General features: G+C 51.5%; 1 protein-coding gene across 1 annotated transcript; it reads right to left on the bottom strand.

Annotated features, from left to right (window-relative positions):
• Positions 1 to 4,522: 4,522 nt before the first annotated feature.
• Positions 4,523 to 12,762, bottom strand: MRPS26 (mitochondrial ribosomal protein S26). Its single transcript, XM_075848575.1, has 4 exons — positions 12,450 to 12,762; positions 5,554 to 5,700; positions 5,364 to 5,487; positions 4,523 to 5,025 (listed from the first exon to the last, which is right to left on the bottom strand). The coding sequence occupies exons 1-4, from the start codon at positions 12,659 to 12,661 to the stop codon at positions 4,891 to 4,893; spliced, it is 618 nt and encodes a 205-aa protein (XP_075704690.1). The 5' UTR covers positions 12,662 to 12,762; the 3' UTR covers positions 4,523 to 4,890.
• Positions 12,763 to 15,110: the final 2,348 nt, after the last annotated feature.

Below are 15,110 nucleotides of genomic sequence, written 5' to 3'. Positions count from 1 at the left end.
AGATACATTAAAATTTAGAAAAATGCTAACTTTTGAATTTTTTGTGCAAAATGTTGGTGTTTGTCACAATTAAACACAATGTAATCGACCAAATTTTACCTCTGACATAAAGTACAATGTGTCATGAGAAAACAAAAATAGAGATTTTGCTGATACCCTCACTTATTTATTATATACAAAGTGAGTTTTAGGGAACCACAAAAGGTGTATACCACCAGTATATGCTATTTTATATTTTGGAAATAGGAAGAAGGGAAAAGAGTTGTGGTTCCTGTAGAGAACGAAAATAATAAACTTTATTAATATGTTTTGGTTAAAATAATTCTAAAATAATTGTTTTATATTTTATCAATGTAGGTCAAAATTTATATAGCAGTGCAGAAAACCCCTTATCCTGCACTTGAAGAACAGAATTTGTCTTTTGTATACTCTATTATCAATTGCTACTGTTGTACAACAAGGTTGGACTCTATTGCTTGCTGAGGTAAGTGAAGATCTTATCACTCTGGTATATTGTATGTACTGTGTGAATTAGTATTGCTGTCAATCATTAAACATTGTATCTGTTTCTTGTATGCATTGACAGTTGCAGTATTTTCTATTTGTAAATAGAAATTGTATCAATTTTTGGTTCTGTGCTGTGCACTGAATGTGTCACTATAAGCTTGCTAGTCTAAAAGTTGTCAATTCTCAAAGTTCTCTTAGATTCACTGAATTTATTATACAATTTTAGATTCTTGCAATTGTCCACATTGTTTTATTTTAACATGCTGGCTAATTCTGTCTGAAATAGCAACGGTGCGTTAATCTGTGTGAATGGGCACTACAGGGAGTGCTCTAATTGTCATGTGCTCATTGTTATTTCCCACTGTGGATTTGTGAGAGACTGTGAACAGCAGCACTAGATAGTATGTATGCTAGATAGCTTGTGTGCCAACGATCTTTTGCAGATAGAATTGCACTGTTTATGGGCTGCTTGCGGTCTGTTATCGCCGCTTTCCATAAGGGCAAGGAGCAGCAGCTGATTGTAATGTTCTGACAGAGCTGCCTGTGTCAGCGAGCCCTGTGAGCACTACAAATTCTATTAAAGATGCACTTTATATTGTGCTCTATTTGTGAGCTGCTTGCTGTTCACTATCTCTGCTGTCACAGAAAGGGTAGTGAATAGCAACACAATTGGGTATCTGATCAACCAGCTTTTGTATGTCAACTTGCTTAGTAAGCTGGTTCTATGAGCGCTGCCAGGGATTTTACCCTGCAGCGTCTGTCAAGATACACGCACCGCTCTCCTTCAGGGAGCAGCGCTTCCACATGTAAGTCGTTGCCGACTTTTAGTTAATTATTCAGGTAGCGTTTGATAAGGCTAGGACCGTAGACATTGATTTCATAAATATGACTGGACACCCGACGCGCGTTTCGCCGGCATTCCGGCTTCCTCTTGGGGTGTAACCCGCCGGTTCTGACGCCCTTAAATATCGTGAGTGCTGAGTGACAGCCAAGGGGGCCAATAGGATTGTTTTGATTATAGCAGTGTGTGGATGACAGGTAGATCAATTCCAAATATCTGTCATAGGGTTCAATATTATTTCTTAAAAGAAGAAAAATCAATTTTAAATGATGTTTTATTATGATATTAACTTTTACTCAGAATTGCTTGAATACATAAAAGCATTCCAAAGTTATTGCCACATAAAGACACACGTCAGATGTGAACAACGAGGCTCCGTCAGGAAGGTTTAAAGTGGCTGCAGCGGGAAGGGGTTAATTTGTGTCGCCGCATCGTGAAAGGCCAAAATATGACAACATAACATGATTTATTCTGCAGTGAACTCCAGAAATAAATGTCAGAATTGCTCTCGGCGTGGGGACAGTACTGGGTGTGATTGTTACTCCGCTCAGTATTAGTTGCTGGGGTACAGGACTATTTCTACTTCATGTCCCCGCCGTTGCTACGCGTTTTACTCCTCCGCGTCTGCCGTCACCTTTCCCTGCTCAGAACTTGTAAGTCTCGGTGGGGACATATTGCTATAAACTATTCATGTTCTGGTGTGTATTAGTGTCACCCTTTCATGGAGTCTGGATTATTCCTGATTTGACGCGGCGTCCTCGCTGCCTATCGCGACTTTCCTTTTAATCCAACAATTTTAAGTGTGATTTTTGTGTACAATAAAGTTGTGACATTTTGTATATTGCAGCGTTGTGTGCTGGGAATTCTTGTAGGTTATAGATTGTATATTCGAGACAGGTTCTCCTGTGGATTATTACAGGTCGGTCTATAAGGGAAGTCACCCGATTAGTCACCTGGTAAACGGCGCGGGCTCCTCTCGTTTAGGGCACAATCCAGATATACGAGTCGTAGGCACCAGGTGGTGGTTACGTCATAATAATGAATGTTCTCGCCACAGGGGACGAGACCGAGGCCATCACCATAACGCTGCTTAAGAAACGGCAAAGCAGATTATACACAGTGGAGTCCCATTATTCTGAGCAGCAGCAGCTAATATCCAGAGTAACCGCCCTGTGCAGCACTGACAGCAGTAGACGGGCGGGGAGTGATCAATAAGGTGCCGGTCGGTGGTCTCCGGTATCTGGCACCTCGCTGACTGCAGAACATCCTACACTTGCTGGAGGGTGTGTGGGGGAGGGTCCATAGAGCGAACAAGTCGATCGATGTCCCACAGATGATCACTTGGGGTCAGGTTTGGTGAATTAGGGGCAGGGAAGTACTTGGAGGTCTTGGTCGTGCGCGGACATTTCTAGCCGTGTGACGCGTCGCATTGTCTTGCTGGAAGATTTCTCTTCCCCAAGGAGGACAATCAGCATGTAGGGGGGACGTTTTCTGTAATGATGGATTCATCCCCAAATCTCTTCAGAGCCGTCCACATGGATGAGTAGCCCAGAGAATGGCATGAAAAAATTCCCCCCAACCATAACGCTGCCGCCACCGGCTCGTGTTCTTCCAGCAATGGCTGCCGGGTCTTTGTTCTCGGTTTCTCGCCTGACGCGCCAACGTCCATCCGTTCCATGAAGTAGAAAACGTGACTCATCGGAGAAGACGACCCTTCACCAATCATCCATCGAAGACGACCCTTCACCAATCATCCATCGGAGAAGACGACCCTTCACCAATCATCCATCGAAGACGACCCTTCACCAATCATCCATCGGAGAAGACGACCCTTCACCAATCATCCATCGAAGACGACCCTTCACCAATCATCCATCGGAGAAGACGACCCTTCACCAATCATCCATCGGAGAAGACGACCCTTCACCAATCATCCATCGAAGACGACCCTTCACCAATCATCCATCGGAGAAGACGACCCTTCACCAATCATGCATCGGAGAAGACGACCCTTCACCAATCATGCATCGGAGAAGACGACCCTTCACCAATCATCCATCGGAGAAGACGACCCTTCACCAATCATCCATCGAAGACGACCCTTCACCAATCATGCATCGGAGAAGACGACCCTTCACCAATCATCCATCGAAGACGACCCTTCACCAATCATCCATCGGAGAAAACGACTCTTCACCAATCATCCATCGGAGAAGACGACCCTTCACCAATCATCCATCGGAGAAGACGACCCTTCACCAATCATCCATCGGAGAAGACGACCCTTCACCAATCATCCATCGGAGAAGACGACCCATCACCAATCATCCATCGGAGAAGACGACCCTCTGCCAATCATCGGTGGTCCAATTCTGATACTGCCGCGCAAACTAGGCATTTTTTATTGCTGCAGCTTTGTTACATAGGAGCAGTGACATCCGTCGGCTCCGGAGTCCCATACGCAGTGGGTTCGCTGTTGTATTAGACGCACGTCTGGTCGCCCCCTGGTAGATTTTCACCGGGAGCTGCTCCGCTGTAGCGTGTTGTCCGGCCCTTGCGCACCTTCGTAGCCGACGTTCACCTCTCACATCAATGGCACGTGGTGCTCTGCAGTCTCCACGTCGGTTATTCCCAATGGCGCCATTTGTCCACTCACGATACACGGTCACCACAGCAGCACGGGAACAATCCACAAACTGCGCTGTGTGAGAAATACCGCCACCCTGGCCCGATAATCAGCCCTTATTACAACTCTGATAAATCGCCCGTTACCCATGACAGCGAGTGATATGTGATCAGACCGTTAACCGCTCCCCTTATATACCCACCGAGCCGCCCACACATCACTACATGGGCTACACGCTGCCGACGTCAAAAGTAGCAGGTCATAATAATGGGGGTCCGCTGTGTATTAACCCCTATAGAAGACGTCAAACACAACGTCTCCACTCTGTACCGTCATAATGACCAACCTGTAGCTACATGGAGAAGCCAAGATCAAACCTGCCGCAGTGCTGGGAGGGGAGCCGCCATTCTGTACTGCCCCCCTGTGAGAACGTGGCTATACTGGAGGAGTGTAGTGGACATGGTGGCTCCAACGTGGATGAAAGTATCAGATACCATGAGAATAGGTGGTGTAGAGTGGACCTGACGTCAGAGTAACAACACTGCAGCTCCTCATACACATTTATTCAAGACCCAAGTAATCGGCTCTGACCACGCCGTCCACATGACCATCAGTCTTGTGAAGAACCCACCGCAAGCCTTCTCCATGATGAGCCCACCACCCGTCTTCTCCATGATGAGCCCACCACCCGTCCTTAACCCCAACCCCTTGTGACGCACGGTGTTAGAGGGGCTTCTGAGATCTAAGGAAAGGCTGTAACCCTGTGAAGCCACAACCTCACCTTCCACTACAGCGGGGAGGGGGATGTGAAGAGTTTTGTCTTGTAAGGAGAGGGTTCCATCCGCCTCACATCATATCTCATAGGCGCATTCACCCTGGACCCGTAGGGCACCGCTGGCACAAGAAGCCGCTGGTCTTAGGACTGGGCCGCCCCTCGCCGCAGGATTCTCCCATCTCGGTCCAGGCAGAAGTCGTAGGATTTCGGACTATCCAGCGCAGCCTCGATTCTCTCCACCAGGTTCTCGGGAGTGATGAACGTTTTGGAAAGTTCCTGTGGATTGAGATACAGACAGAGAGCAATTACATCCCCAACAAAACACCATGAGAAACCGTTCATACGATGAGGGAGACGTGTGAACAGCGGAGCGCAGCAGCCCCTCCGCCCACATCACGATGGAGAATCTGACGCCGTCTTAAACACGTCGGGACTTCAGAAAAGTGCTGGAAACCTTTGATAAAGGAGTTGCGCTCATCTGAATGTCAGAATACGTGTCGCAGGGGCTTCTAGAGCAGAGCCGGGCGGGGGACAGCGGGCGGTGAAGTCCAGTCTTAGATATGAGTGGAGAGAACTTCTTATGAGACGTAAGAGCGGCTCCCGGAGTGCGTTACCTGCAACCTCTCAACCTCCCGCGCACGGTCTTGCTGCTCCTGCCCTTCTGCCTCGTCCCTTAGCGTCGCAGCTTCTCTCCTCAGCACCTTGAAGGCCTGGTCCTCCATCTTCAACCGTTCCAACCTGCGGACGAGCCGGTCAGACATTACACCACATGCCCCCAGCTCTCACTGCAGACCCCGGACTCACCGCCTGCGCAGAGCCTTATCATTCTCCTCCTTGTTCCAGGACATCAGGGCGGCGTGATCCACGGCCTCAAGGTGAAGACGCTGCTCCGCAAACGACCCCACCTGCTGCTCAAAGCGCGAACGCAACATCTCCTCCTTAAAGTCGGCCCTACGTAGAAGAAGCAAAGTGCGGGGGAGATTCATTAATACCAGAGCACAACGTGGGGGAGATTCATTAATACCGGAGCACAACGGGGGGGGGGGGGGGAAGATTCATTAATACCAGAGCACAACGTGCGGGAGAGATTCATTAATACCACAGCACAACGTGCGGGAGAGATTCATTAATACCACAGCACAACGTGCGGGAGAGATTCATTAAAACCAGAGCACAACGTGGGGGGGGGGGGGATTCATTAAAGAGGATGTCACCACATTATAAGTTCCCTATATTGTACATGATGTGATCGGCGCTGTAATGTAGATAACAGTGGTCCTAGTAATAAAGAGGCTGTCACCACATTATAAGTTCCCTATATTGTACATGATGTGATCGGCGCTGTAATGTAGATAACAGTGGTCCTAGTAATAAAGAGGCTCTGTCACCAGATTATAAGTGGCCTATCTTGTACATGATGTGATCGGCGCTGTAATGTAGATAACAGTGGTCCTAGTAATAAAGAGGCTGTCACCACATTATAAGTGGCCTATATTGTACATGATGTGATCAGCGCTGTAATGTAGATAACAGTGGTCCTAGTAATAAAGAGGCTGTCACCAGATTATAAGTGTCCTGTCTCCTACATAATGTGATCAGTGCTGTAATGTAGATAACAGTGGTCCTAGTAATAAAGAGGCTGTCACCAGATTATAAGTGGCCTATAGTGTACCTGATGTGATCGGCGCTGTAATGTAGATAACAGTGGTCCTAGTAATAAAGAGGCTGTCACCACATTATAAGTGGCCTATATTGTACATGATGTGATCTGCGCTGTAATGTAGATAACAGTGGTCCTAGTAATAAAGAGGCTGTCACCACATTATAAGTGGCCTATAGTGTACATGATGTGATCGACGCTGTAATGTAGATAACAGCAGTGTTTTCGATTTAGAAAAACAATGATTTTTGACAGAGTTATGACCTATATTAGATTTATGCTAATGAGTTTCTCAATAGACAACTGGGCGTGTTTTACTATATGATCAAGTGGGCGTTGTAAAGAGGAGTGTATGACGCTGACCAATCAGTGACCAATCAGCATCATACACTTCTCTCCATTCATTTACACACCACATAGTGATATAGCTAGATCGCTATCTGCAGCCTCATACACACACACTATAACATTACTGCAGTGTCCTGATAATGAATATACATCGCCTCCAGCCAGGACACGATGTCTATTCACAATCCTGACACTTCTGAATCTTTTCTGTGAGATTACGCTGTAAACTGTCATATAAAAGGAGATTACGCTTGCCTTGCTGTAAATGTCACAGAAAAGACTCAAACGTATCAGGATTCTGAACAGACATGACGTCCTGGCTGGAGGTGATGTATATTCACTGTCAGGACACTGCAGTAATGTTATAGTTATATCGCTATGTGCAGCCACATAAACACACTATATCACTATGTGCAGTGTAAATGAATGGAGAGAAGTGTATGACGCTGATTAGTCTCTGATTGGTCTGTGTCATACAGTCCTCTCCATAACGCCCACTTGGTCAAAAAGTAAAACACGCCGAGTTGTCCATTAAGAAACTCATTAGCATAAATCTAAAATAGGTCATAACTCCGTCAAAAATTATAGACTTTCTAAATAAAAAAAACACTGCTGTAATCTACACCATAGGCCACTTATAATGTGGTGACAGCCTCTTTATTACTAGGACCACTGTTATCTACATTACAGCGCCGATCACATCATGTACACTATAGGCCACTTATAATGTGGTGACAGAGCCTCTTTATTACTAGGACCACTGTTATCTACATTACAGCGCTGATCACATCATGTACACTATAGGCCACTTATAATCTGGTGACAGAGCCTCTTTATTACTAGGACCACTGTTATCTACATTACAGCGCCGATCACATCATGTACAATATAGGCCACTTATAATGTGGTGACAGCCTCTTTATTACTAGGACCACTGTTATCTACATTACAGCGCCGATCACATCATGTACAATATAGGCCACTTATAATGTGGTGACAGCCTCTTTATTACTAGGACCACTGTTATCTACATTACAGCGCTGATCACATCATGTACACTATAGGCCACTTATAATGTGGTGACAGCCTCTTTATTACTAGGACCACTGTTATCTACATTACAGTGCCGATCACATCATGTACAATATAGGGAACTTATAATCTGGTGACAGCCTCTTTAATACCGGAGCACAACGCGGGGAGATTCATTAATACCGGAGCACAACGCGGGGAGATGCATTAATGTGCTGCTACACTACACCACACACTGCACCACACCACACACTGCATTACACCACACCACACACTGCGCTAGACCACACACTATACCACACTACACCACACACTGTGCTACACACTAAACTACACTGCTGGCTGAACTCTCGGCTGGATCCCACAGAGTCCGGTGGAAAAGTTTTCTTTGCTGTAACAGCTCATCTTCTCCAATAGAATGCTGCCATCATCACGTGTGGCCCGCAGCTCCGCCCCACGGTGTGGCACGCCGCTCCCGCCCCCCGCCGTTGTGGCACGCCGCTCCCCCCCGCGCCGGTGTGGCACGTCGCTCCCGCCCCCCCGGTGTGGGCGGCCGTCGCCCGACCTGTGGCAGGATGACTGACTAGGGGTCTCCCGAGTTAGTCGTCTCCACGCGGCCGGTCACGTTGGAACTCCTGAATTATCAGGACAGGCTGTGCACCTTGGAGGCCGACCCCGCGCTTCAGTCTCTGCTCCGGGACTGTCTTTTCATGATTTCTCCAGACCTTTCCACCGATGTTGCTGCCAAAATCCTTCCTGAGCGACAAATCTTCTACATATTTACCTCGTTAGACCCAGCGTCACCTTACATGGGGGTCCTGAGAAGTCTACGATCCCTCACCAGCTTCACCTTATATGGGGGCCCTGAGAAGTCTACGATCCCTCACCAGCGTCTTCTTACATGGGGGTCCTGAGAAGTCTACGTTCCCTCACCAGCTTCTCCTTACATGGGGATCCTGAGAAGTCTACGTTCCATCACCAGCTTCACCTTACATGGGGGTCCTGAGAAGTCTACGATCCCTCACCAGCGTCACCTTACATGGGGGGTCCTGAGAAGTCTACGTTCCCTCACCAGCTTCACCTTACATGGGGATCCTGAGAAGTCTACGTTCCATCACCAGCTTCACCTTACATCGGGGTCCTGAGAAGTCTACGATCCCTCACCAGCGTCACCTTACATGGGGGTCCTGAGAAGTCTACGATCCCTCACCAGCGTCACCTTACATGGGGGTCCTGAGAAGTCTACGATCCCTCACCAGCGTCTTCTTACATGAGGGTTCTGAGAAGTCTACGATCCCTCACCAGCGTCTTCTTACATGGGGGCCCTGAGAAGTCTACGTTCCCTCACCAGCGTCACCTTACATGGGGGCCCTGAGAAGTCTACGTTCCCTCACCAGCGTCACCTTACATGGGGGCCCTGAGAAGTCTACGATCCCTCACCAGCGTCACCTTACATGGGGGTCCTGAGAAGTCTACGTTCCCTCACCAGCGTCACCTTACATGGGGGTCCTGAGAAGTCTACGTTCCCTCACCAGCGTCCTTACATGGGGGCCCTGAGAAGTCTACGATCCCTCACCAGCGTCACCTTACATGGGGGTCCTGAGAAGTCTACGTTCCCTCACCAGCTTCACCTTACATGGGGGCCCTGAGAAGTCTACGTTCCCTCACCAGCTTCACCTTACATGGGGACCCTGAGAAGTCTACGTTCCCTCACCAGCGTCACCTTACATGGGGGTCCTGAGAAGTGTACGTTCCATCACCAGCTTCACCTTACATGGGGGTCCTGAGAAGTCTACGTTCCCTCACCAGCTTCACCTTACATGGGGGCCCTGAGAAGTCTACGTTCCCTCACCAGCGTCTTCTTACATGGGGGTCCTGAGAAGTCTACGATCCCTCACCAGCGTCACCTTACATGGGGGTCCTGAGAAGTGTACGTTCCATCACCAGCTTCACCTTACATGGGGGTCCTGAGAAGTCTACGTTCCCTCACCAGCTTCACCTTACATGGGGGCCCTGAGAAGTCTACGTTCCCTCACCAGCGTCTTCTTACATGGGGGTCCTGAGAAGTCTACATTCCCTCCCCAGCTTCACCGTCTCAGACTGGACTCCACGCCGACGTCCCACCACTGGCCGGGGTCTTGTTATTACTACATGTAAGACACCGGCTCTCTTTGGTTAGAGTTTTTTGGCTGCTTGATCACTGTGTGGGCCCATTTCTCTTTGGGGACTACACCTGCTCTCTGGGACAGGTCTGAGTCCCCTCTTTTTGGAGCTTTGGTCTAATTTTTCTAGGAAAGGTAACGGTTGACGGTGCCCCCCCCCCCACATACTCCCGGCACGCTGATGGCTTCGTCACCATTTCTCTGACCAGGGCCACGGATCAGATTTCCCGAGGAGACGCCCTGGATGAAGGATAAACCTCGTCACGTGGGGATCAGACTGTGCGGAGGCCTCTCATACACACATGTAGAGGGGCTACTAGGGGGGTTGTAACTGCCCCCATGATTCACACCGGCGTGTTCGCTCCGTGATATAGTCCGTACGTCGGCTGCGAGTCCTGGACTGAACACTGCAGGGAGCCGCGCGCCTGGCGTCAGTTACCGGTAATCATAGGAGTCGCTGCCCCTCCGCGGGAAAACTCTCCCGTGCCGTAATCATGTTCTCAGTACGGGACAGCAGTTCCGGGGAGAGGCGGAGTCTCCTGGTGTTACCGGTAACTATGACGCCCGGTGCGCGGCTCCCTGCAGTGTTCAGTACGGGAAACACGGCCGACGTACGTACGAATATCACGGACCCAACACGCCGGTGTGAATCCGACAATAGACCGACACGGAGATAAAAATCCGCCACCGTCCCGGATAGATCTAGGCTGGATGACGGGTCTGACCTGTGCGGAAGTCACTAGGATTGATCCTCGGCGGACGTTTAAAAAGCTCCGAGGACGCGAACCGCGCCAGACCGCGCGCCTACAATATTATAACCCAACACAAAGCGAGAAAACCGAGACTCCCATCTTATAATCAATGGCAAGATTTTACAAACTTGTACATGGGACGAGAGGCCGGGACGCCACCAGATGAAGGTCGGGAAGCTGAAGACCCTCGGGGGCGGTCCCCACTGATCAGAATCTTATCACGAAACAGGCCACGTCATTACTACATTTGGACTTTAACCCCATAGTGACCACCAATACGCCTTTTCACGTCGGTCCAGTCTAAGTCCTGCGTGGGGGTCCCAACCAGGAAGCGGCCGGGGCTCTGATGACAACCGAGCTCCTGATCCAACACCCGCGATCAAAGTATACGGACGAGGAGCGGCCAAAATATCTGCAGTGCGGGCAGCAGGGGGCGCTCCCGTCACGTGTATATCGCTGTGCGGGCAGCAGGGGGCGCTCCCGTCACGTGTATATCGCTGTGCGGGCAGCAGGGGGCGCTCCCGTCACGTGTATATCGCTGTGCGGGCAGCAGGGGGCGCTCCCGTCACGTGTATATCGCTGTGCGGGCAGCAGGGGGCGCTCCCGTCACGTGTATATCGCTGTGCGGGCAGCAGGGGGCGCTCCCGTCACGTGTATATCGCTGTGCGGGCAGCAGGGGGCGCTCCCGTCACGTGTATATCGCTGTGCGGGCCGCAGGGGGCGCTCCCGTCACGTGCGGGCCACAGGGGGCGCTCCCGTCACGTGTATATCGCTGTGCGGGCAGCAGGGGGCGCTCCCGTCACGTGTATATCGCTGTGCGGGCAGCAGAGGGCGCTCCCGTCACGTGTATAGAGCTGTGCGGGCAGCAGGGGGCGCTCCCGTCACGTGTATAGAGCTGTGCGGGCAGCAGGGGGCGCTCCCGTCACGTGTATAGTGCTGTGCGGGCAGCAGGGGGCGCTCCCGTCACGTGAAAATCGCTGTGCGGGCAGCAGGGGGCGCTCCCGTCACGTGAAAATCGCTGTGCGGGCAGCAGGGGGCGCTCCCGTCACGTGTATATCGCTGTGCGGGCAGCAGGGGGCGCTCCCGTCACGTGTATATCGCTGTGCGGGCAGCAGGGGGCGCTCCCGTCACGTGTATATCGCTGTGCGGGCAGCAGGGGGCGCTCCCGTCACGTGTATATCGCTGTGCGGGCAGCAGGGGGCGCTCCCGTCACGTGTATATCGCTGTGCGGGCAGCAGGGGGCGCTCCCGTCACGTGTATATCGCTGTGCGGGCAGCAGGGGGCGCTCCCGTCACGTGTATATCGCTGTGCGGGCAGCAGGGGGCGCTCCCGTCACGTGTATATCGCTGTGCGGGCAGCAGGGGGCGCTCCCGTCACGTGTATATCGCTGTGCGGGCAGCAGGGGGCGCTCCCGCCACGTGTATAGCGCTGTGCGGGCAGCAGGGGGCGCTCCCGCCACGTGTATAGCGCTGTGCGGGCAGCAGGGGGCGCTCCCGTCACGTGTATAGCGCTGTGCGGGCAGCAGGGGGCACCCCTGTCACGTGTATAGCGCTGTGCGGGCAGCAGGGGGCGCTCCCGTCACGTGTATAGCGCTGTGCGGGCAGTAGGGGGCACCCCTGTCACGTGTATATCGCTGAGCGGGCAGCAGGGGGCACCCCTGTCACGTGTATATCGCTGTGCGGGCAGCAGGGGGCGCTCCCGTCACGTGTACAGCGCTGTGCGGGCCGCAGGGGGCGCTTCTCTCACCTCATGGCTCCCAGGATGGCGCTGTAGTCCCGGTACCGGCGCTGTACGTTCAGCAGCTCCTCTATACACACCGCCGGAGGATATTTTATTCTGGAGACTTTGGATTTCGCCGTTGGATCAGAGCGAGACTTCCGCCCCCTGCTGGTGGTAATGCAGGGAGGACAGGCGACGCGCAGGAGGAGGCGGACAGGGGCCCGCGGAAGCTGCAGCATAGTGACCCCGTGTACGGAGGAAGTCACCGGGCTGTACGACCGGAACACAGCGTGCGGGAGAACTACGTCACTACTACGTCACACGTCTGATAACGTGACTACAAGCTCCTCCCACGACTCGTACTACGTGGCTACAGGCTCCTCCCACACCTTACACTACGTGATTACAAACTCCTCCCACACCTAACACTAATTGATTACAGACTCCTCCCACACCTTACACTACGTGACTACAGACTCCTCCCAGACTTTACACCACGTGATTACAGACTCCTCCCACACCTTACACTACGTGATTACAGACTCCTCCCAGACCTTACACTACGTGATTACAGGCTCCTCCCACACCTTACACTACGTGACCACAGGCTCCTCCCACACCTCAGGGTATGTGCACACACACTAATTACGTCCGTAAAGGACGGACGTATTTCGGCCGCAAGTCCCGGACCGAACACAGTGCAGGGAGCCGGGCTCCTAGCATCATACTTATGTACGATGCTAGGAGTCCCTGCCTCGCTGCCGGACAACTGTCCCGTAGTGTAATCATGTTTTCAGTACGGGACAGTTGTCCTGCAGCGAGGCAGGGACTCCTAGCATCGTACATAAGTATGATGCTAGGAGCCCGGCTCCCTGCACTGTGTTCGGTCCGGGACTTGCGGCCGAATTACGCCCGAAAATAGCGCCTCAATAGCGCTGACAAACATCTGCCCATTGAAAGCAATGGGCAGACGTTTGTCTGTTCACACGAGGCGTAAATTTACGCGCCGCTGTCAAATGACGGCGCGTAAATAGACGCCCGCGTCAAAGAAGTGACCTGTCACATCTTTGGCCGTAATTGACGCGGCTTCAAGCGCCTGCACATGCCGTAACGGCTGAAATTACGGGGATGTTTCAGCCTGAAACATCCCCGTAATTTCAGCCGTAACGGACGCCCTCGTGTGAACATACCCTTACACTACGTGACTACAGACTCCTCCCACATCTACCACTACGTGACTACAGACTCCTCCCACATCTACCACTACGTGACTACAGACTCCTCCCACACCTTACACTTCGTGATTACAGGCTCCTCCCACACCTTACACTACGTGACTACAGACTCCTCCCACATCTACCACTACGTGACTACAGGCTCCTCCCACATCTACCACTACGTGACTACAGACTCCTCCCACATCTACCACTACGTGACTACAGACTCCTCCCACACCTTACACTACGTGACTACAGGCTCCTCCCACACCTTACACTACGTGACTACAGGCTCCTCCCACATCTACCACTACGTGACTACAGACTCCTCCCACATCTACCACTACGTGACTACAGACTCCTCCCACACCTTACACTTCGTGATTACAGGCTCCTCCCACACCTTACACTACGTGACTACAGACTCCTCCCACACCTTACCCTACGTGACTACAGGCTCCTCCCACACCTTACACTACGTGACTACAGGCTCCTCCCACATCTACCACTACGTGACTACAGGCTCCTCCCACACCTTACACTACGTGACTACAGACTCCTCCCACATCTACCACTACGTGACTACAGACTCCTCCCACATCTACCACTACGTGACTACAGACTCCTCCCACATCTACCACTACGTGACTACAGACTCCTCCCACACCTTACACTTCGTGATTACAGGCTCCTCCCACACCTTACACTACGTGACTACAGACTCGACTCCTCCCACATCTACCACTACGTGACTACAGGCTCCTCCCACATCTACCACTACGTGACTACAGACTCCTCCCACATCTACCACTACGTGACTACAGACTCCTCCCACACCTTACACTTCGTGATTACAGGCTCCTCCCACACCTTACACTACGTGACTACAGACTCCTCCCACATCTACCACTACGTGACTACAGGCTCCTCCCACATCTACCACTACGTGACTACAGACTCCTCCCACATCTACCACTACGTGACTACAGACTCCTCCCACACCTTACACTACGTGACTACAGGCTCCTCCCACACCTTACACTACGTGACTACAGGCTCCTCCCACATCTACCACTACGTGACTACAGACTCCTCCCACATCTACCACTACGTGACTACAGACTCCTCCCACACCTTACACTTCGTGATTACAGGCTCCTCCCACACCTTACACTACGTGACTACAGACTCCTCCCACACCTTACCCTACGTGACTACAGGCTCCTCCCACACCTTACACTACGTGACTACAGGCTCCTCCCACATCTACCACTACGTGACTACAGGCTCCTCCCACACCTTACACTACGTGACTACAGACTCCTCCCACATCTACCACTACGTGACTACAGACTCCTCCCACATCTACCACTACGTGACTACAGACTCCTCCCACATCTACCACTACGTGACTACAGACTCCTCCCACACCTTACACTTCGTGATTACAGGCTCCTCCCACACCTTACAC

The sequence above is a fragment of the Rhinoderma darwinii genome, chromosome 1 (assembly GCF_050947455.1).
Source record: "Rhinoderma darwinii isolate aRhiDar2 chromosome 1, aRhiDar2.hap1, whole genome shotgun sequence".
Taxonomy (NCBI): domain Eukaryota; kingdom Metazoa; phylum Chordata; class Amphibia; order Anura; family Rhinodermatidae; genus Rhinoderma; species Rhinoderma darwinii.
The sequence above is the reverse complement of the archived record's forward strand: the minus strand, read 5'-3'. Positions and strand labels throughout refer to the sequence as shown.